Source organism: Tursiops truncatus, chromosome 11 (genome assembly GCF_011762595.2).
Source record: "Tursiops truncatus isolate mTurTru1 chromosome 11, mTurTru1.mat.Y, whole genome shotgun sequence".
In the NCBI taxonomy this organism is placed as follows: Eukaryota; Metazoa; Chordata; class Mammalia; order Artiodactyla; family Delphinidae; genus Tursiops; species Tursiops truncatus.
Genome location: NC_047044.1, coordinates 14,894,236 through 14,915,243, shown reverse-complemented (window position 1 = coordinate 14,915,243; position 21,008 = coordinate 14,894,236). Strand labels below are relative to the sequence as shown.

The 21,008-nt window shown below is 43.7% G+C and overlaps 1 protein-coding gene across 3 annotated transcripts in view; it reads left to right on the top strand.

The window, feature by feature from the left end:
- The window catches only part of ABTB3 (ankyrin repeat and BTB domain containing 3), a 325,338-nt gene that overhangs the window by 172,744 nt on the left and 131,586 nt on the right, over positions 1 to 21,008 (top strand). For all 3 annotated transcript variants that reach the window (XM_073788232.1, XM_033866169.2, XM_033866168.2), the window contains exon 2: positions 12,944 to 13,093. In XM_073788232.1, coding sequence (XP_073644333.1) covers positions 12,944 to 13,093 — 150 coding nt within the window. The remainder of the gene's footprint in view (positions 1 to 12,943; positions 13,094 to 21,008) is intronic.

Here is a 21,008-nt window from a genome sequence, read left to right as displayed (position 1 = left end):
TCAATATACGCAAACCAATCAACGTGATACACCATATTAACAAATTGAAGGAGAAAAACCATATGATCATCTCAACAGATGCAGAAAAAGCTTTTGACAAAATTCAAAACCCATTTATGATAAAAACCCTCCAGAAAGTAGGCGTAGAGGGAACTTTCCTCAACATAATAAAGGCCATATATGACAAAGGCCACAGCCAACATCATCCTCAATGGTGAAAAACTGAAACCATTTCCATTAAGATCAGGAGGAAGACAAGGTTGCCCACTCTCACCACTGTTATTCAACATAGTTTTGGAAGTTTTAGCCACAGCAAGCAGAGAAGAAAAAGAAATAAAAGGAATCCAAATCAGAAAAGAAGAAGTAAAGCTGTCACTGTTTGCAGATGACATGATACTATACATAGAGAATCCTAAAGATGCTACCAGAAAACTACTAGAGCTAATCAATGAATTTGGTAAAGTAGCAGGATACAAAATTAATGCACAGAATTCTCTTGCATTCCTATACAATAATGATGAAAAATCTGAAAGTGAAATTAAGAAAACACTCCCATTTACCACTGCAACAAAAAGAATAAAATATCTAGGAATAAACCTACCTAAGGAGACCTGTATGCAGAAAATTATAAGACACTGATGAAAGAAATTAAAGATGATACAAATAGATGGAGAGATATACCATGTTCTTGGATTGGAAGAATCAATATTGTGAAAATGACTCTACTACCCAAAGCAATCTACAGATTCAGTGCAATCCCTATCAAACTACCACTGTCATTTTTCACAGAACTAGAACAAAAAATTTCACAATTTGTGTGGAAACACAAAAGACCCCGAATAGCCAAAACAATCTTGAGAAAGAAAAACGGAGCTGGAGGAATCAGGATTCCTGACTTCAGACTATACTACAAAGCTACAGTAATCAAGACAGTATGGTACTGGCACAGAAACAGAAATATAGATCAATGGAACAGGATAGAAAGCCCAGAGATAAACCCACGCACATATGGTCACCTTATCTTTGATAAAGGAGGCAAGAATATACAGTGGAGAAAAGACAGCCTCTTCAATAAGTGGTGCTGGGCAAACTTGACAGCTACATGTAAAAGAATGAAATTAGAACACTCCCTAACACCGTACACAAAAATAAACTCAAAATGGATTAAAGACCTAAATGTAAGGCCAGACACCATCAATCTCTTAGAGGAAAACATAGGTAGAACACTCTATGACATAAATCACAGCAAGATCCTTTTTGACCCACCTCCTAGAGAAATGGAAATAAAAACAAAAATAAACAAATGGGACCTAATGAAACTTAAAAGCTTTTGCACAGCAAAGGAAACCATAAACAAGATGAAAAGACAACCCTCAGAATGGGAGAAAATATTTGCAAATGAAGCAACTGACAAAGGATTAATCTCCAAAACATACAAGCAATTCATGCAGCTCAATATCAAACAAACAAACAACCTAATCCAAAAATGGGCAGAAGACCTAAATAGACATTTCTCCAAAGAAGATATACAAATTGCCAACAAACACATGAAAGAATGCACATCACTAATCATTAGAGAAATGCAAATCAAAACTACAATGAGGTATCATCTCACGCCAGTCAGAATGGCCATCATCAAAAAATCTAGAAACAGTAAACGCTGGAGAGGGTGTGGAGAAAAGGGAACCCTCTTGCACTGTTGGTGGGAATGTAAATTGATACAGCCACTATGGCGAACAGTATGGAGGTTCCTTAAAAAACTAAAAATAGAACTACCATACGACCCAGCAATCCCACTACTGGGCATATACCCTGAGAAAACCAAAATTCAAAAAGAGTCATGTACCAAAATGTTCATTGCATCTCTATTTACAATAGCCAGGACATGGAAGCAACCTAAATGTCCATCAACAGATGAATGGATAAAGAAGATGTGGCACATATATACGATGGAATATTACTCAGCCATAAAAAGAAATGAAATTGAGCTATTTGTAATGAGGTGGATAGACTAGAGTCTGTCATACAGAGTGAAGTAAGTCAGAAAGAGAAAGACAAATACCGTATGCTAAGACATATATATGGAATCTAAGAAAAAAAAGAAAAAGAAAAAAAATGGTCAGAAAAACCTAGGGGCAAGACGGGAATAAAGAGTCAGGCCTACTAGAGAATGGACTTGAGGATATGGGGAGGGGGAAGGGTAAGCTGGGACAAAGTGAGAGAGTGGCATGGACATATATACACTACCAAAGGTAAAATAGATAGCTGGTGGGAAGCAGCCTCATAGCAGCAGGAGATCAGCTCGGTGCTTTGTGACCACCTAGAGGGGTGCGATAGAGAGGGTGGGAGGGAGGGAGATGCAAGAGGGAAGAGATATGGGGACATATGTATATGTATAACTGATTCACTTTGTCATAAAGCAGAAACTAACACACCCTTGTAAAGCAATTATACTCTAATAAAGGTGTTAAAAAAATTAAAAAATAAAAGTGGAAGTTCGGATGGATGGATAAATGAATGGTTGAATGGATGAACTGATTAATACATTTAAATTATAAGTATTCAAGAAGAAGATGCATGGCCACCTTGATGTAGAGCAAGAAAGTCTCCATCGTCCAAAAAACTGTCTCCTCATTGTTTTACTTTGGCCTGTTGCCATGTGTTAATTGAAATGTCAAAGACTAGTTTTTCACTCAAAATAGTCTAACACACAGCTTCGCTGTCAGTAGCACCCAGTGCTGAGTTTTATCACCACCACATGAAAGTATGCCCACAAGTGTCACTGCTATATAACACTGGTAAACAAGGGAGACAGATGCTTTTCAGAGAACTCCCAAATGGCCACAGTTCATGGTCCTGGGAGCCAGATGATCTTCAAAATCTGATCAACCTCTGACAATTCCACAGCTACCCAAGACCTAGCTGGAGGTGGAAAATACCTCTTAGGAGGAGTCAGGGACTGAAGCAGAAACTCACAAGCCCTGCAGAGCCCCAGGTGCACTTCACTGCAGAGATTAGAAAACTGGGAAAATGAGTCTTTCTCTCTCCTCTTAAGCCCCTGCGAGATGGATGTAGCGCAGAACTCTATGGGGAAAGTTGCAAGGATAATGCAGTAAAGACAGAACGCTGGGAGGGGAGGGAGCGCACAGGAAGTAACCAGCAATCTTGTAAGGATGTTTAACTGTGCTTGCTAGTGACAGGGAAGAGGAAGAAGAGGGGGGAAAGCACAAACCACAGTGGGGCTTACATGACGAGGCTTTACATCATGGGAGGTCAGGGGAGAGAGCAGAAAAGCCTGTACAGCATCTCCACGTGGGTGGCCAGTGGGTGTCTCAAGTTAAACTTAACCAGAACTGAACTCCTGATCTTTACCCCAAACTTGACCCTCCTGCAATGTTCCCTGTTTCAGTAAATGGTAAACCCCTCCTTTCAATCATGCAGGTCAAAAACCTTGGACTTGCTCTTGCCTCCTTTTTTTCTTACACCTTGCACCCAGTTGGCAACTCCATCAGCTTTTCCTTCACTTATCTTTTTTTTTTAAGATTTTTTTTGATGTGGACCATTTTTTAAGTCTTTACTGAATTTGTTACAATATTGCTTCTGTTTTATGCTTTGGTATTTTTGGCCCCAAGGCATGGGGGATCTTAGCTCCCCGACCAGGGATTGAACCTGCACCCCCTGCGTTGGAAGGCGAAGTCTCAACCACTGGACTGCCAGAGAAGTCCCCTCCTTCACTTTTCTAGCATCTCCACCATATCTACTCTGGTTCTGCCCTGGTCACTCCCTACAGTCTGTTCTCAACCCACCAGCTGGAGTGACCCTCAAAAAAGGTCAGGTCACACCCCCCCAAAACTCCAAACCCTCCAGCGGCTCCCATCTTGCTCAGAGTAAAAGCTAAAGTCCAGAGTCGCCTACGAGACTCCACCCAGTCCTCCTTCATCACTTCTCTTATCACTTCACTTCACTTCTCACTTCTCTTATCACCTACTGCTTTCCCCTCACTTTCTCTCTTCCTTCCTCTAACAAGCCAAACCCTCCCCCTCAGACCTTTGCCCTCACATCCCCCCTGCTCATCCCCCAAGATATCAGCCCTGCTCCCATGTTCACTCCCTTCAAGTCTCTCTTTGAATGTCCCCTTCTCCGTGTGACGCCGCTACCCCACCCAGCGCTCCCCATCCTCCTTTCCTGCTCTGTTTTTCTCCATGGCGCTTACCACCCAGCTGGCTACATGTTCTAATTATGTGTTTGGAACACACATACCAAGATGGCAAGAATTTCCAGTACTTTACTACTGGATCCTCAGTACCTAGAACTGTACCTAGCACCTAGTAGGCGCTCAGCTAATACTCACTGAATGAATGAATGAACAGAGTATTTTCCCTTTGTTTTTCTGCAGCTTTTCTTATTTATGCCATCAGTGTTAGAGCTGCACCATCACCCCAGTGTCCCTGTGTGCCACGCACCACGTAAAATGCCTTAATAACATCATGGCTGCCTCTGTGGCCTGCTCTAAAGGCTGACACTCCCTGACCTAGACTCTAATTAGTCCCCTTCACTCCTGAGCTGACTGCGAGGGAAAGCTGGCTGCATCTGGCTCACGTGGGGAGGGCCGCGTGTGAGGTCACCTTGGACTACTTCCTCCTTCGTGACCCCCCCCCACACCATCCCCACCTTGTCCCTGCCTCTCTGCCTCAGTACCCAGCATGCACACCAGGTACAATTTTCTTACTGTCTCAGGATTTCCTCACTGGACTGAGAGCTTCCTAAGAACAGGAACTTCTTTGAGTCTTGAGATCTCCAAAGTGGCATTTGAGTTGGGCCTTGAAGGATGAACATGAACTTGCTGGGCACCCGTCAAAAATGGAGATAATAGGTATAAAGATGAGGGAGAGGAAGGCATGGGCATCGTGGGTGTCAACCACTCTTTCTAGAATTTCAGCTGAGAAAAGGGAAGAGAGAGAAAGGGTAGCTGGAAGGTAAAGGTTTAGTTTTTAAGTCCAAACTTCTTTTGGCCCAATGCCCTCAATGGTCCACCCCTGCCTCCCGGTCCAGCCCCTTCTCCCAACTTCTGCACCCTCTTGTACCCTCTGTTCCAGCCACTCTTATATGCAAAGCACATACCTCTGGGCCTTTGCTTTTTCTTGGAATGTCCTTCTCTAATCATCATCATCTTTTTTTTTTTTTTTTTTTTTTTTTTTTTTTGCGGTACGCGGACCTCTCACTGTTGTGGCCTCTCCCGTTGTGGAGCACAGGCTCCGGAGGCGCAGGCTCAGCGGCCATGGCTCACGGGCCCAGCTGCTCCGCGGCATGTGGGATCTTCCCAGACCAGGGCACGAACCTGTGTCCCCTGCATCGGCAGGTGGACTCTCAACCACTGCACCACCAGGGAAGCCCCACCATCATTTTTATAATCATGATCACATTTGTTGAGCTATTTATAGGGTCCAAGATTTACATGTATTAACTCATTTGATCTTCCAGTGGCCTTATAAGGATTGTACAATGACCATTCCCATATTATTCACAAGGAAACGGAGGTACAGGGAGGCTAAATAGCATCCCTGGGCAACATTGCTGTGAAGCAGCACAGATGCAATTCAACCTGAACGTTCATTCGGGCTCCAGAACCCACACTCTTTCAACTCTGCTGTAAGGCATCTGCTTCCCCAGGTCCCCTAAGCTCCCCTGGGAAGCTGCCCTGAAGCTCCCAGGCCAACTTGGGTTCACCCACTGCGCTCCACGGGGACTTCATTAACGTCTCTGCTCTGGTGTTTCTCCCATAGTGGTTCAATTGGTGGGGGGGGGTGTCTCCCCTGCCAACCGGGAGCCTTTGAGAACAGAAATGTGTCCTACTGTCTTCATGGTGCTCAGTATTGGTGGTTGAATGAATGAATGGTCCATAGATATCTTCATGTTCTTTTAAGGTTGGCATGCTTGTTCCTTCTGTGTACTTCAGCCTCCACGGATGGGCATGTTATTGAACCCATTCCTGAAAATTCTCCATCTTTGTGTTTTCTACCTCTTATTTCTTGTGATGGTTTGGCTTCAGACTTCCTAAGAACTTTCCCTTTGAATGTAATTCATTATGGGGCGGGGCAGGGCACGAAAATGAACCATGGTCTGGATGTATCCTAATTGGAGTACGGCATGCCTCTCACAGATGAACGTGCTTGCCACGACAGTCCTGAATTTGTATCCACTGCCAAGTCTCTTAAAATAAAAAGGAATTTCCAAACCGCTTATGCAAACATTAAAAAAAATCGGATAACTTCCTATCTTGTTTCTTAATAAACTGAACAGTAAAAGAAAACACTCTGGCACCGTGTTATTGAATTTCTAAATCTTTACCTTCAAAGAACTTCACTTAGATTATTAGCAAACATTTCTCGACCCCCTTTGTTGTGACAGGTTGTCCATGAAGACTATCCCATTACAGCCTCCCAACCATGCTAGGAGGTAGATCATATCAAACATGTTACAGAGGGAGAAACAGAGGCTCAGAGAGCCAAGTCGCAAGCCCCAGGCCACACAGCTGGAAGACGGCAAGGCGGGAATCTGAACCCAGCCAGGTCTGTCCGGTGCCAGTTTGAGGGCTGGTCTGCTGCACCCCAGCTGCTTCCTTCCCATTTCTTAAAGCTGGGACTGGTGCCAGGATGCTCCACTTTAAATTCTGGGGATAACTTAGCAGAAGACAAAGCCTAGCCTGGCAAGGAGGACATAGGAGAGTCTGTTCCCTTCTCACAGCCAGAGACAGGCAAGGCAGAACCCCAGCCTGGGCCCAGGGTGCCAAGACCTATGTAGCCTCCTCCTCCATCACCACCGTCAACATCAAGGGGAGAATGGATGAGTGCTGATGGCTGTCTTATTTGGTTTTCTCTCGGTGGGTAAATAGCATCCTAGTCCAGTGATAGCATGGAGACACAGAGAAAAGCTGAGAGGAGAAAAAGGATGGCGCGGTTATATTTGCCAAGGAGCCATCCAATCATATAGGAAGGTAGGCATTCAGGGAGGCAGAATTGCCCTGATCACCCCATCGGAGACAGAATGCCAGATGTGGTTGGTCCAGGGGCCCACCCAGAGGAGCGGTTTTCATATTTTCTGTTCTAAATGCCCTAACCAAAAAGTTGTCTGTCTCCAGTCGCACAAGGTTTTGGAAAGATGATCTGCAAGACTATTTGAATCCAGACATTAAATAAACAAAACTGCACATTTGTGGGAACAGGCCATTTAGTAGACGCTTACTATAGGCTGGAGGCCTTAAATATTTATCTAGTTTAATCACTGCAATAAACTGATGCAGTAGATATTTTAACCCCTCTTTGCAGACACAGAAGCTCACTGGGGATCTGGGAAGTGCTTTGTCCAGGTTGCCCAGGGGACTGGGGCAGGACTGGAGCCTGGCTCTGTCAAGAGCCCATGGTCATGCCTGGCCCCTCTGTCCCACCTACAGCCAGTCAGTCCCAGGTTGCTTATGGCTGGAAATGTGGACATTCAAAGGCATTGGTTCATCCTCTTTTAGCACTGGCCAACCCCTTTGAAAATGTGAATGGATTTTCCCTTAGACAATGTACAACCCACCCCAAAGTAATAGATTTCGGTAAGACCATGACCCCTTCAACATAGTGGACCCTCCCCTGTGATCACCTGCTGTCCAGGGGAATTATTTCCTTTAGGTCCAAAGTCATATTTGAACCTTAGGTTCCCCCTGTTTTTAAACGTGAGTCTTAATCACCAGGCTGTGGCTGTCCTTGGCTCCAGTAATGGAAATTGATGAGTAGTCCAAAACGGAGACCTGCAGCTAACACTAAAATATGATACTGGGACCTTCTTAATGACCTAGTTGATTTTTATACAAAAAAATAAATGACTCTAGTTTATGTGTGTACTCCATATGAAGTCCTCAAAACAAAAGAAAAGAAAAAAAAGGAAAACCCTGGTATATAATCTTTGCATAATAGATTAATTATAGATTTCCCAAATCCTAGTACTCTAGCTTTCGAAGCTTCTTGGAATAATTATATTTTCACATTTAAATTTCATAACCCTCTAAAAGAAGGAGGAGTAATTCTGAGGGAAATTATTTATTCTTATGATGAAGCATAAGTAGTGCAAAGCTGGGCTTATACACAGTAACTGATCTTCATCTCAGTTAACATATGTCGAGCACATACTATTACTCAACACATGCAAAGTAAGTTCTTTAGTACACATTGTCTCACTTCATCCCCGCCCGCAGCAGCGCCATGAGGGAGGCAAGGCCATTCCTATCACTCCCATTTCACAGAAGAGGAAACTGAGGTCCAGAGAGGCTCTGTGACCTGCCCAAGGTTAAACATGGGTGGGAAGTGGCAGAGCCAGGACTGAAGCTCTGGGTTCCAGACTCCACATCCCGTTTGCTTGTGCCTCAACCAACATGTGAAGCAATGTTTCAGATACAGGCCTGGGATAAGAACTTGCTGCACACAGTGCAATTACCAAGAAAGCAATCCTGTGAGCACATGTCAGGGCCATTTGTACTTCATCCTCCCTGACATTCAGGGCTCACTCACAGGCCTCCTTTGCTGTGAAGCCCCTGATCACCACCCCGTCCCCCAGCGGAGGCCCTCATCCCCTGAACGTTGGGTCACTTGTCACACTGGGTCGTGGTCATCTGGTGTCATTTGCCGTGAGCACTTTTAAGGGTAGTAAATCTCTGAATTAAGAGTCAGGAACGTCAGAGGCGTCAGATGAGGGATTGGCCCAACATTCATTGCCCTGGCAATGGCTACTTGCCTTGGCCTCTGACCAGATGTCTGGGCAGGTGAGCAAGCAGGAGGAAACAGAGATGACTCAGGGCGTCCCTTCCTGGGGTGATCGGGGGGATGACTCAGCTGTTAAGAGAAAAGGACAGGCAGGAGGCCGGCCTTGGATGGTGGGCATTTCTGTGAAGGTCTTGTCTTTCCTAAAAAGCTGAGGGTTCCTGAAGTGCAGGGATCGCCTCTCAGCCATCTCTACGTCCCGTGTGGAGCCCGGCCCAGCGCTAAGTAGTAAATCGTCAATCTGTATTGTCCAATTAATGCCAAGTTGTGAACTGGCCCAGCCCACAGTGTTTTTCAGACTGCCAGTCATGACCCACTAGTCGACCATGAAATCACTTCTGGTGCTGCAGACAGCATTTTTTATTGATAAGATAGAAAAGAAGTGAAAAGAAAAAATTGAGAGTGCCTCATACATAGTAAGGATCAGTGTTATTTTTCATGAACTTTTTCATGGAAAACATGAAAAATGTGTGTAGTAGTAGTGGTGGCGATGGTGTGTGTGTGTGTGTGTACTGGGTCATGACGTAAAATACATTCTTTTTTTGTAGTTTTTTAAAATTTTTATTGGAGTACAGTTGCTTTGCAGTATTGTGTTAGTTTCTACTGTACAGCAAAGTGAATCCACTATATGTATACATATATCCCCTCTTTTTTGGATTTCCTTCCCATTTACGTCACCACAGAGCACTGAGTAGAGTTCCCTGTGCTATACAGTAGGTTCTGATTAGTTATCTATGTTATGCATAGTATCAGAAGTGTATATACTGTATCAATAGTGTATATACTATATCAATCCCAATCTCCCAATTCATCCCACCACCACCCCTTTCCCCCTTGGTATCCATACATTTGTTCTCTATGTCTGTGTCTCTATTTCTGCTTTGTAAATAAGATTGTCTATACCAATTTTTTCAGATTCCACATATATACGTTAATATACGATATTTATTTTTCTCTTTCTGACTTACTTCACTTTGTATGACAGTCTCTAGGTCCATCTACGTCTCTACAAATGACACAATTTCGTTCCTTTTATGACTGAGTAATATTCCATTGTATATATGTACCACATCTTCTTTATCCATTCCTCTGTTGATGGACATTTAGGTTGTTTCCATGTCCTAGCTATTGTAAATAGTGCTGCAATGAACACTGGGGTGCATGTGTTTTTGAATTATGGTTTTCTCAGGGTATATGACCAGTAGGGAGATTGCTGGGTCATATGGTAATTCTATTTTTAGTTTTTTAAGGAACCTCTATACTGTTCTCCACAGTGGCTGTACCAATTTACATTCCCACAAATAGTGCAAGAGGGTTCCCTTTTCTCCACACCTGCGCCAGCATTTATTGTTTGTAGATTTTGTGATGATGGCCTTTCTGACCAGAGTGAGGTGATACCTCATTGTAGTTTTGATTTGCATTTCTCTAATGATTAGTGATATTGAGCATCTTTTCATATCCTTGTTGACCATCTGTATGTCTTCTTTGGAGAAATGTCTATTTAGGTCTTCCACCCATTTTTGGATTGGGTTGTTTGTTTTTTTGATATTAAGCTTCATGAGCTGTTTGTATATTTTAGAGATTAATCCCTTGTCAGTTGCTTCGTTTGCAAATGTTTTCTCCCATTCTGAGGGGAGAAAACATTTGCATTTTCTCCCATTTTTGTCTTGTTTATGGTTTCCTTTGGTGTGCAAAAGCTTTTAAGTTTAATTAGTAAAATACATTCTTATTGAGTCTAAAATTTTTGAAAAACAATGGTTAGAGAACAATCTCAGTAACTTGAACAGCTTCCTGATTATAGGAACATTAACATCTAATGGTCATGTGCATTGTTCATCCATTTATTCATTATTCATTGAAAAAAAAAATCTACTATGGTTGCCTTCTCCACCGTGTCAGCCTGTTAGGTGTGAAGGTGAAACATTCAGAACAAGTGACTGGTTCAGTGTGGCTGGAGCCACTAACTAGGCAGCAGGGCCCAGAGGAGGTGTGTGTTGGGTGCCACCTCACGCCTGCCCATCTTCAAAGGAGAAGCCTCTGGTTGTTTTTTTTACCATCTTTATTGGAGTATAATTGCTTTCCAATGTTGTGTTAGTTTCTGCTATATAACAAAGCGAATCAGCTATACGTACACATATATCCCCATGTCCCCTCCCTCTTAGGTCTCCCTCCCACCCTCCCTATCCCACCCCTCTAGGTGGACACAAAGCACCAAGCTGATCTCCCTGTGCTGTGCAGCTGCTTCCCACTAGCTGTCTATTTTACATTTGGTAGTGTATACATGTCAGTGCTACTCTCTCACTTCATCCCAGAGGACGCTTTGTTTGCTGAGCTTTTGTGTTTCGAGCAGGGTGAGAAGTAGACTTGAATTTTTTTTTTAAACATCTTTATTGGAGTATAATTGCTTTACAATGGTGTGTTGGTTTCTGCTTTATAACAAAGTGAATCAGTTATACATATACATATGATCCCATATCTCTTCCCTCTTGCGTCTCCCTCCCTCCCACACTCCCTATCCCACCCCTCTAGGTGGTCACAAAGCACTACCAAACGTAAAATAGATAGCTAGTGGGAAGCAGCCACATAGCACAGGGAGATCAGCTCTGTGCTTTGTGGACTTGAACTTCGACCTTTGTGTTCTGTCTGTCCCCTCACCCTGACAGTTGGCTTAAATAATTCAGCACCTGTATATTGATACTGCTTTATTGTACCTCAGTTGTTTTGTCACTGGCAGTCTTGTTTCTCCAGTGAGTTTATACTTGAATACGTCTTCTGCTTCTTTTCCATCTCCTAGCAGGATTGGGAATACTGTAGGCATTCAATAAGTGCTTCCTACTTATTGACAACTACTTTTGTTCAGGTCCCTGCTAAGATATCCCTTTATTCCTCATCTTCTCTTACCATAGAGCATGTGTCATTTGGCTTTGTGGTTATCTGTGTAACAGTCCATCTCCTTCACTTAGACTGTGAGCCCACTGAGAACAGGAAGTATGTGTATTCTGTCCATCACTGTATCCTCAGCCCCTAACTTAGCACAATGCCTGCCTTGTTCATTGTCTCCTCAGTGATTGACACTTGGTAGGTGTATCTGTTAGTTATCACCATAATAATGCTGAGTAGCAAATAACCCCAGTGACAAATTAAATTAGCATTTGCTTTTGTGGGGCAGCTCTAAGCTGCAGATTGTTACTGCATTGGCTCTGTCTGTCTCTCACCTTTCTTAGACCAGCAGGCTAACCAGGGTGTGTTTTTCTCATAACAATGGCAAAAACACGAAAGAGCAAGTTCAGCCACACAGGTGCTTTTCAGGCCTTTGGTTCCATCATGTCTCTTAATATACCTTTGGCCAAAGTTCATCAAGCCCAAAGTCAAGGAGCAAGAAAGCGCACTCTGCCTATGGAGGCTGGGGAGGATATGGGAACAGTGATTATTTCTGAATAATCAACAAAGTAAGTTCTCGCTAAATGTTCATGGAATGGGAAGGACGGGATGAAAATAACTGGATTCCAGGGATTTCCCATGGGTATTCACCATACAAGTTACAAAAGTCCATGGGGACTTTTCACCTCCTGACATACAACTCTATGGAAAAAGCCAGGGCCTTGTCTAACAGATAACAGCCCAGCCACACAGAGTTAAATTTGCTGGGCAAGTAAAGCAAGCTCTCAAAAGAATCCCAGCAGAGACTTCCTCCAGGGCGCTCTGGGAGGCAACTGCCTCTGGGACAGAGAGTGGGACAGTGACTGCTGGGTTCTCTGCGTGGAAGGAATCCCTGCCAGGTCTGAGGAGATGATTTTCTTTTGTGTCCTTTGGAAATGTGTGCATACAGACGGATGCCACCGTGTTTGTTAAAGTCAGCAAAAGACCTTTTAAAAGAGCTAGACATAACACACCATTGTAAAGTAATTATACCCCAATAAAGATGTTAAAAAAAAAAAAAAGAAATAAAGCAAAACTGAGCAGAAAAAAAAAAAAAAAGAGCTAGACATCATTTCTAAGAGGATTCAGAGCCTTGGTTTCCATGTTGGCTTTGTGGTACCAGCCCTGGTGCGGTTTGAGGCTGTGCAAGGTTTTGCACCCCTCCTTTGGTTAACTGAACAATAACAATCTATTTTCCTTTCACTCTCTCTCCCCACCAACCATAGGGGTACTCTGCCTGCCAGACAGCCTGAACCTTCACCGAGACCCGCAGCGGACCAGCAAACCGGGAGAGCTGCCCATGTTCAGCCAGTCCGAGCTGAGGACCATCGAGCAATCCTTGTTGGCCACCCGCGTGGGCAGCATCGCGGAACTGAGTAAGTGGACGCTGGTTCTCTTACCCTGTCTGTTCCCAAGTGACCAGCTGCCCTTAGGGCAGTGCTTTGTAACCAGCCAGGGGATTCCTTTTATTGAGCGCCTGCTGTGTACACACACCTGTGCTGATGGCCGTGGTGAAGACAGCAGCTCTGGAATCAGGCAGACTGGTAAAGTTCCTGGCTCGGCCTCTGATGTAGGTCAAGTTCCTACCCTTTTCTGAGCCTCAATTTCCTTTTCTATAAAATAGAGAAAATGATAATACTCAATAGTTGTGGCGATTTAGCAAGCTAATGCCCATGAAGGGGTTCACCACGGTACCTGGCACACAGTAAATCCTGCAAATGCTATTGATTTCTACAGTGGGATCACATCTGTCCTCTATTCAGAATCCTCCACGGGCTCCGCATCTGATCTGTAGGAAAAGCCAAAGTCCTCAGAATTACGTCCAGGCTCGCCCACCTGTATTCCTCAGACATCTTCTTCCACTCTCTCCCAAGGCCCGCTTAACTCAGCCACACTGGCCCCTGTTGTTCCTTGGACATAGCAGGCACACCTTAGGGCCTTTGAAGGTACTGTTCCTTCACCCCTCTCATCCTCCAGATACCCACATAGCTTGCTCCCTAGTTATCTTTAAGTCTCACCCAAATGTTACCCCTTAATGAAGCTTTCCCTAACCACCCTATTTAAAATTATAGCACCCTGAGGACCCTAATCCCTCCTCACTGCTTTACCTTCCTTCCCAGCTGTTACCCTATGACATACTCTATTTTTTTGTTTGTTTTTCAATAACAGCTCCACTGAGATAGAATTCATATCCAGTTCACCTACTTAAAGTGTATCATCATTCAGTGGCTTTTAGTATATTAACCAAGCTATACAAGCATAAGCACAGTCAATTTTAGAACATTTTCATCACCCCAACAAGAAACCTGAAAACCATTAGCAATCATTCCCCTCCCTCCTTCCCCTAGTCACACCCTATAGTTTACTCATTAATTTTTTTTAATTGTCTGTTTCCCACTACTAGACTATTTTTTCATGGAGAGTACACAATTTGTTTTGTTTGTTGTTGTAACCTCAACACCAAGAATGCTGCTTGACACATAGTAGGCCCTCAGGAAATATGAAGAAAGAAAGAGAGAGAGACAGAGACAGAGACAGAGAGACAGCAAGACAGTGGGAGAGAGAGAGAGAGAGGGAGAGAAAGGGGCAGAAAGGTGGAGAGAAGAAGGCTGGGGTGTCCCAACTTTGAGCAATGATTGCTGTGCTTGTATATCCCCTAATTCGGGGCTGTGCTTTCTGAGTCTGACCAACCAGAGGAAAATAAAACTGTATTTACTTATGATCCAATTGATTGTCAAATGACATAGCCATGTGTTAGTTCCGGATGGAACTGGAGCATCGATCTCAGAAATGCTAGAGTATGTTAAATTATGAGTTGGTGTGATATTCTAGAAAATTCTGAACTATGAAAGAATTCAGGACCCATAAAGCAACTTGTGCCTCTTCCCCAAAATTCCCTGTACACCCGGGACAAGCATCCACCCTTGAGTATACAACATGCACCTCTGAAAAGGGAAGCAGTAGCCAATTCAAGCCGTAGGGGGACCTTATGGTCACTAGAGTTACTTTCCTGGCACCTGAATTTGGAAATTGTGCTTGCATTCCCATCAAACCCCTGAAGTCCTAAGACGCCTCCAATTACAGTGTCTTCCAGCCACTGGTCAGTTGTACGATTGTTCTTAAACTTTTTGCCATGGACCCCTTTGGCAATCTGATGAAGCCTATGGACCCTGCCTCAGAATAATATTTTTAAATGCAAAAAATAAAGTGCGTAAGTTTATAAAGGAAGCTAATTATATTAAAATACAGTTATCAATATATTTTTACCTCAACTGTGATACAGTAATTCTATGCCTTTTTTATTAGAACATTGTAAAACAAGATCTAGCAGCAGCTCTGATGAGCCATTATTTTGAGGTAGTGATGTGTGTGAAGGATATTTTGAGATATCTGCAACAATTGGAATAAGGAAAGGTCTGTATTTTAACAGCTCCCCAGGGATTCAGATGTAGCTGGTCCAAGCAGCTCCCCTGGGGAAACATCTCAAAGAAGAAATGCCATACTGTTTGGGACTCTGCAAATTTCCAAGACATGCCCGTGACCTTGGAAAGGCTGAATCTGGCTACAGGGTTGGTTCATGTCTGTGTGGGCGCAACCTCGGAAGAGGTCCCCACGCATTTTTCTCTGGGGTCTCAAAAGTTTGTCTGGCGATATTTTAAGGGCCCCTCCTAGCACCTGGGCTGAGGCCCTGCTCAAATCTGGTTCTTCACTTGGAGGAAAGGATTTGCTAAACAAATCTGCCCTCCACCTAAGCAGGCAGCATGCGGGAGTGCCTTGCCACGTAAATGGTTTCTAAGGACAGTTTGCTCTGTAAATTAAGTGCTGTCATTTTCGTTGAGTGTTGACTTTCGCATATGAATTGTTGGCACACAGATGGGTGCTGCTAATTACGAATAGGTTCCCTACGTTCTTCAAGTCAGCCCTGTAGAACGTGTGCACAGTAGCACGTTGATCAGCCACATGGGCGACAGAAGGTAATAAAATTGCCTTCTTTTCTGATCTGACTATAATTTAGACTGGCTTGCTCTGAGGTCTGAATCAATACAGCCTTGCTCTCTCTGTGTACATAGAGAGCTGTTCTTCATATGCAAAGGTTACTCTGCCAGTGTGGATTCCAGAAACCACTGTTGTTCCAGAAAAGGCGAGATGGAAAGAGTTTGTTCCCAGCCGTCCCTGCTCTTCTTGAACCAGGCTGTTCAGGGTTGAGGGCAGAGCCCCTGACTATGGCCTTCTTCATGGCCAACAATAATAATAGCAGCCCCTGATGCTGTTGACCTGGTGATCTATGAAAAATCTACGTGAGCTATTTCCAGTGTAACCATTATTATCCAGATAGATGTGGGCATGGAGGCAGGAAGGGGACAAACAACTTGTCTAAGATCAACCACACCTGTGAGCTGATGGCTGAAAGTGAGTCCAGTTCTCAAGGCAGAGCTTTCAACACTAGGCGTGACTCCCTGTCTCTGGGGGAAGCCCAGGTGTTTCTATATGATACAGGGGGAATGAGAGTCCGCCTCTGTAAGATCATCATGTTTGTCAGATCTGTGTTCCTTCCAGGTCTGAGGATCGCAGTTTGCTCTGTAGGATGTACTGGGGATGCTCTCCTCAAAACTAAACTGGAGACGTGAGAATTCACAAAGGTTACCTAGTATTTCACCAGCACCTAGATGGCAGGACCCCGCTGCCCGCTGAGACTTCTGCCTGTATTCCCCCTGCTTCTATCCTCAGGGCGTCTTATTAGAATCCAGAACTGTCTTGATCAGTGGTGATGTCCAGAACACTTTCTCTGTCTAGCCTGTTATGGCTTGAGGTGAAAATATATCCACTACTTCCCGACCACCTACTGCATGCCAAGTGCTTTAAATATATTAAAGGTATTTTTATTCTCATTTCATAGATAAGAAAACTAAAACCTGGAAGGATAAATGTTTTGCCCAGAGCCACACAGCTAGGAAGTGGCAGAGTCACATTTCAAACGGTTTTTCTTTTTCTACTTTTCTGCATCCAGTTCAGCTTTGCATTCTAAGCAACTAACACATCACCTGTAGCTTAGGAAATATCTGTTGAATGTCAAATGAAGACATGAAGGACCCACAGTGAACTAGTCCGTGAAACAAAAGCTGAAGAAAATGCTACAGGGGAGGGGAACTCTTAATGAAACTCTCGTCAAATATTAAACTGAATTTTGAACTCAGAGAACTAGAGCTGAATCTCTGTATGTCAAATTATTTGAATGAGAAGCTAAATCAGGAGACCACAAAGGTCCACAAACTGACACAAGCCTGGTGATTCTTAACTGTGAACCCGAAGAGATTCTCAAGGCAATGCTTAGAGTCCGGTGGGCAGACCAGGTCTTCTTACCTGAACCAGGTCAGGAGTAGGTCTGGGGGAAGCTGGTCTGTCCCGTCTCCTCCATTGAGGCCACAAGGAAAGCAGAGGCTCTGGCTATTCTCACTTATTTTTTGAGAGAACAGAAGTTAAGGCTACTTTAGTTTATTTTATTGGTTTCCTTTTTTTTTTAAATTTTTATCAGGGTATAGTTGATTTACCATGTTGTGTTAGTTTCATTTGTACAGCAAAGTGAATCAGTTATACATATACATATATCCACTCTTTTTTTTTTTTAGGTTCTTTCCCCATATAGGCCATTACAGAATATTGAGTAGAGTTCCTTGTTCTATATAACAAGTTCTTATTAGTTATCTATTTCATATACAGTAGTGTGTGTATGTCAGTCCCAATCTCCCAATTTATCCCTCCCCTCCTTATCCCCTGGTAACCGTAAGTTTGTTTTCTACATCTGTGACTCTACTTCTGTTTGGTAAATAAGTTCATTTGTACCCTTTTTTTTAGATTCCACATATAAGCAACTTCATATGATATTTGTCTTTCTCCGTCTGACTTACTTCACTTAGTATGATAATCTCTAGGTCCAGCCATGTTGCTGCAGATGGCATTATTTTGTTCTTTTTTATGGCTGAGTAATATATACCACTGTATATATGTACCACATCTTCTTTATCCATTCCTCTGTACCAACTCGACTCTGCATTTGGTCCCATCAATCCCACATTTGTGTCCTCCAAGATCTTGCTGCAGCCCTTCTGCCCGGCATTCCCTGCCTTGCCCCCAAGCTCCCAATTAAAACTGCATTGGACAGTCATTAATTAGAGTCATTGCTTTCTGCTCTTTAAAGGGGAAAAAATGAGGGCTTCATCGAAAACTGCCTCTTTCTGTTTTCTTTTCACACTAAACTGTGAACTTGTTGTTCCCACTCAATGAGTTCATCAAAATGGGGCCATTAATTTACAACTGTGCATAAAAAGGTTTCTGGCTTGTCTCCCCTTGGTGTCACCAGAAAGAAAAACAGCCCTTATTGCTTGGACAAGGGGGTCTCTCAAATGCAAATGGGATCTTTTCAGAAGGTCCTTCTGCCTCCAGCCCCTAGAATGCACTGTGACCTTTTCAGGTGGTCAAGTGGCCACTGGCCTCTTGGTATTTCTTGAATGTTCCACTCCACAACAGGGCCTTTGCACTTGCTCCTCCCTCTGCCTAGAAAGCTTTTCCCTTGATTTTTACAAAGCTCCTCCCTCATTTCATTCAGGCCTCTGCTTAAATGTCACCTCCTCAGAGAGGCCTTCCTATGACAGCCCCACTCACTTAACCATCCCTGCATCACTGCTTTCTATACACACTTCCTGCTTTAATTTTCTTCATAGCACTTAGCACCACCTGACATATTATATATTTGTTTATTTTCTGTCCACCTCACCAAGACTGTAAACCCCATAAGAGCTCAGACTTTTTTTTAACATCATTGACTGTATCCCCAGTGCCTAGAACAATGTCTGGCACATAGTAGGATGCAATAAATATTTGATGAATGAATGAATGCATGAATGGTAAGTTTCCTGCTGGATCCAGAGTTCAGTCTTCCCTTGTCCATCCCTGTTTCTCCAGCTCTCCTTCTCCTTTAAAACAAATCTCCTCTCATTACTTTGTACTGGGCTATACATGGTCTTTCTTTTTTTCAAGGGGAGGAGTTTCAGTGAGGCAAGTTAAACTGCAGTTTATGATGCTGGGGAGTGCCTTCGCTTCCTTATCTTTGCTGTGTGACCTAGGGCAAGTGACGTGATCACTCGGATCCCCAGGGATCTGTGAAAAGAGGGTGATCATACCTCCTACCCCAGGGTCGTGTGAGGTTTTGAAAACGTACTATAGTAAGTGGTCTTTGACCGAGGATGAAGAGCGGTGAAGGAATTGAAGGTGCTGTCACAGCATAGGTTTTGGCAGAAGGAGCCCATGTTGGAATGTGCAGCTCTTTGTCTCAGGGGGATCACACTGGCATGCAGGAAGATGGCTTAGAGGGAGCTACACTGATAGCTTGAGCCTGGCAGGTTAGAGCAGCGTTTCCCAAAGGGTTGCATGGGAGATGATTGTAGGTGATACGCAAAACACTTTCTATTTTTAATTACTATGAATTTTTCACAGGTACTAGAAAAATATTGGTTTTCCTTTTATGGCACTGATATGAAGTTTCCTTTTAAAATGAATTTATTGTGTGAAAGAATTCGCCAATTTAAGGAAAAATATTAAGTAAATAAACTATACCTGCGGCACACAGGTATGTGAGAATTCATGATGCTGATTCTCAAATGGCTGACATTTGGAAAACCTGGTTATAAGCGGGTTCTCAAGTAGGTTCCTAGACCCAAACTCCAGACACCCAAACTCAGTGCAGCTAGTGACGAGTGGATTTGTTGTTTGGGGTTCATGACGCTGACAGGTGAAGCAGCAGATAGCACATACAGAGTGGGATTTGAAACGGAGCTTGTGATTACAGAATCCCTGTGCCAATTCCATCTCCTATGGCCAGCCCTCATCAGAGACATCCTTTCGGCCTCTGATCCAAAGACTCGGCTGATAACAATGATGATGATGATAATGATGTGGTGATGATGATAGTGATAATGATGAAGATAGAAATGATGGTGATGATGATGAAGATGATAATGAAAGTGATGATGATGGTGGTCATGATGATGGAAAAGATGATGGTGATGATGAAGATGATGATGGTGGTGATGATGATGATGGGATGACACAAAGTAAAAGAAATAGTGCTGAATACTTACTATATACAATTAGGATGTGCCAGACCCTATTCCAGGTGCTTTAAGTGATTTGTGATTGCTTCATTTCATATTATGAGTTAGGCACTATTATTATCTCCATTTTTCAAATGAAGAAACCAATGCTGGGTACTTTATACATGTTATCAGTTTAATCCACACAACAAATTCACAAAGGTCATAATCATCCCTGTATACAAAGAAGTAAACTCACCCAAGATCATGCAGCTAGTCAGTGGCAGGTTGGAGACTCAGACTCAGACAGTCTGACTCCAGAGAGCTTGTCCCTAACCACTACACTACACTACACTGCTCCTCCAAGAACAGGACAATGAATGAGTCATGTCTCTGCCTGTGAAGCTCAGTAGAGGAAGTAGATGTGTGGGCACCTAAAACACGTCTGAGTTAAACAAGTAACATGTTAGACTTTATTAGTAGGTGCTGTGTGTACACAGGGGAATGGGAAGTTGATTCTGATCTGTGACATCCTGGAGGGCTCCAGGGAAGAAGTGGCATTTGATCACAGCCTTGAAGGTCGTCAGTAGTTGAGAGGATGAAGCAGGGTGGGGGGGGCACTCTAAGATGAGAAAACAACAAGAGCAAAAGCAAAAGCAGGGAACCTGGAAGTGCAGGGTGAGCTGAACGATGCCCTGAGGAGATGGTTAGCCCAATTAAGGCCAAAGCCTTCCCAGGGTCTTGGGGAACTTGAGGGGTGATGCACTGCCCCAAAACATGGATCCTCTTCTCATCTCCACCCCATTTTGATTTTCTTATTTTGAGCTTTTTTTTTTTTTTTTTTTTTTTTTGCTGTACACGGGCCTCTCACTGCTGTGGCCTCTCCCACCGCGGAGCACAGGCTCCGGACGCACAGGCTCAGCGGCCATGGCCCACGGGCCCAGCCTCTCCGCAGCATGTGGGATCTTCCCGGACCAGGGCACGAACCCGTGTCCCCTGCATCAGCAGGCGGACTCTCAACCACTGCACCACCAGGGAAGCCCTTATTTTGAGCTTTTTTATGAGTGCTTTCAAGAAAGACAGAGGGGAACTTCCCTGGTGGTCCAGTGGTTAAGACTTTGCCTTCCAATGCAGGGGGTGCAGGTTCAATTCCTGGTCAGGGAGCTAAAATCCCACATGCCTCCTGGCCAAAAAACTAAAACAT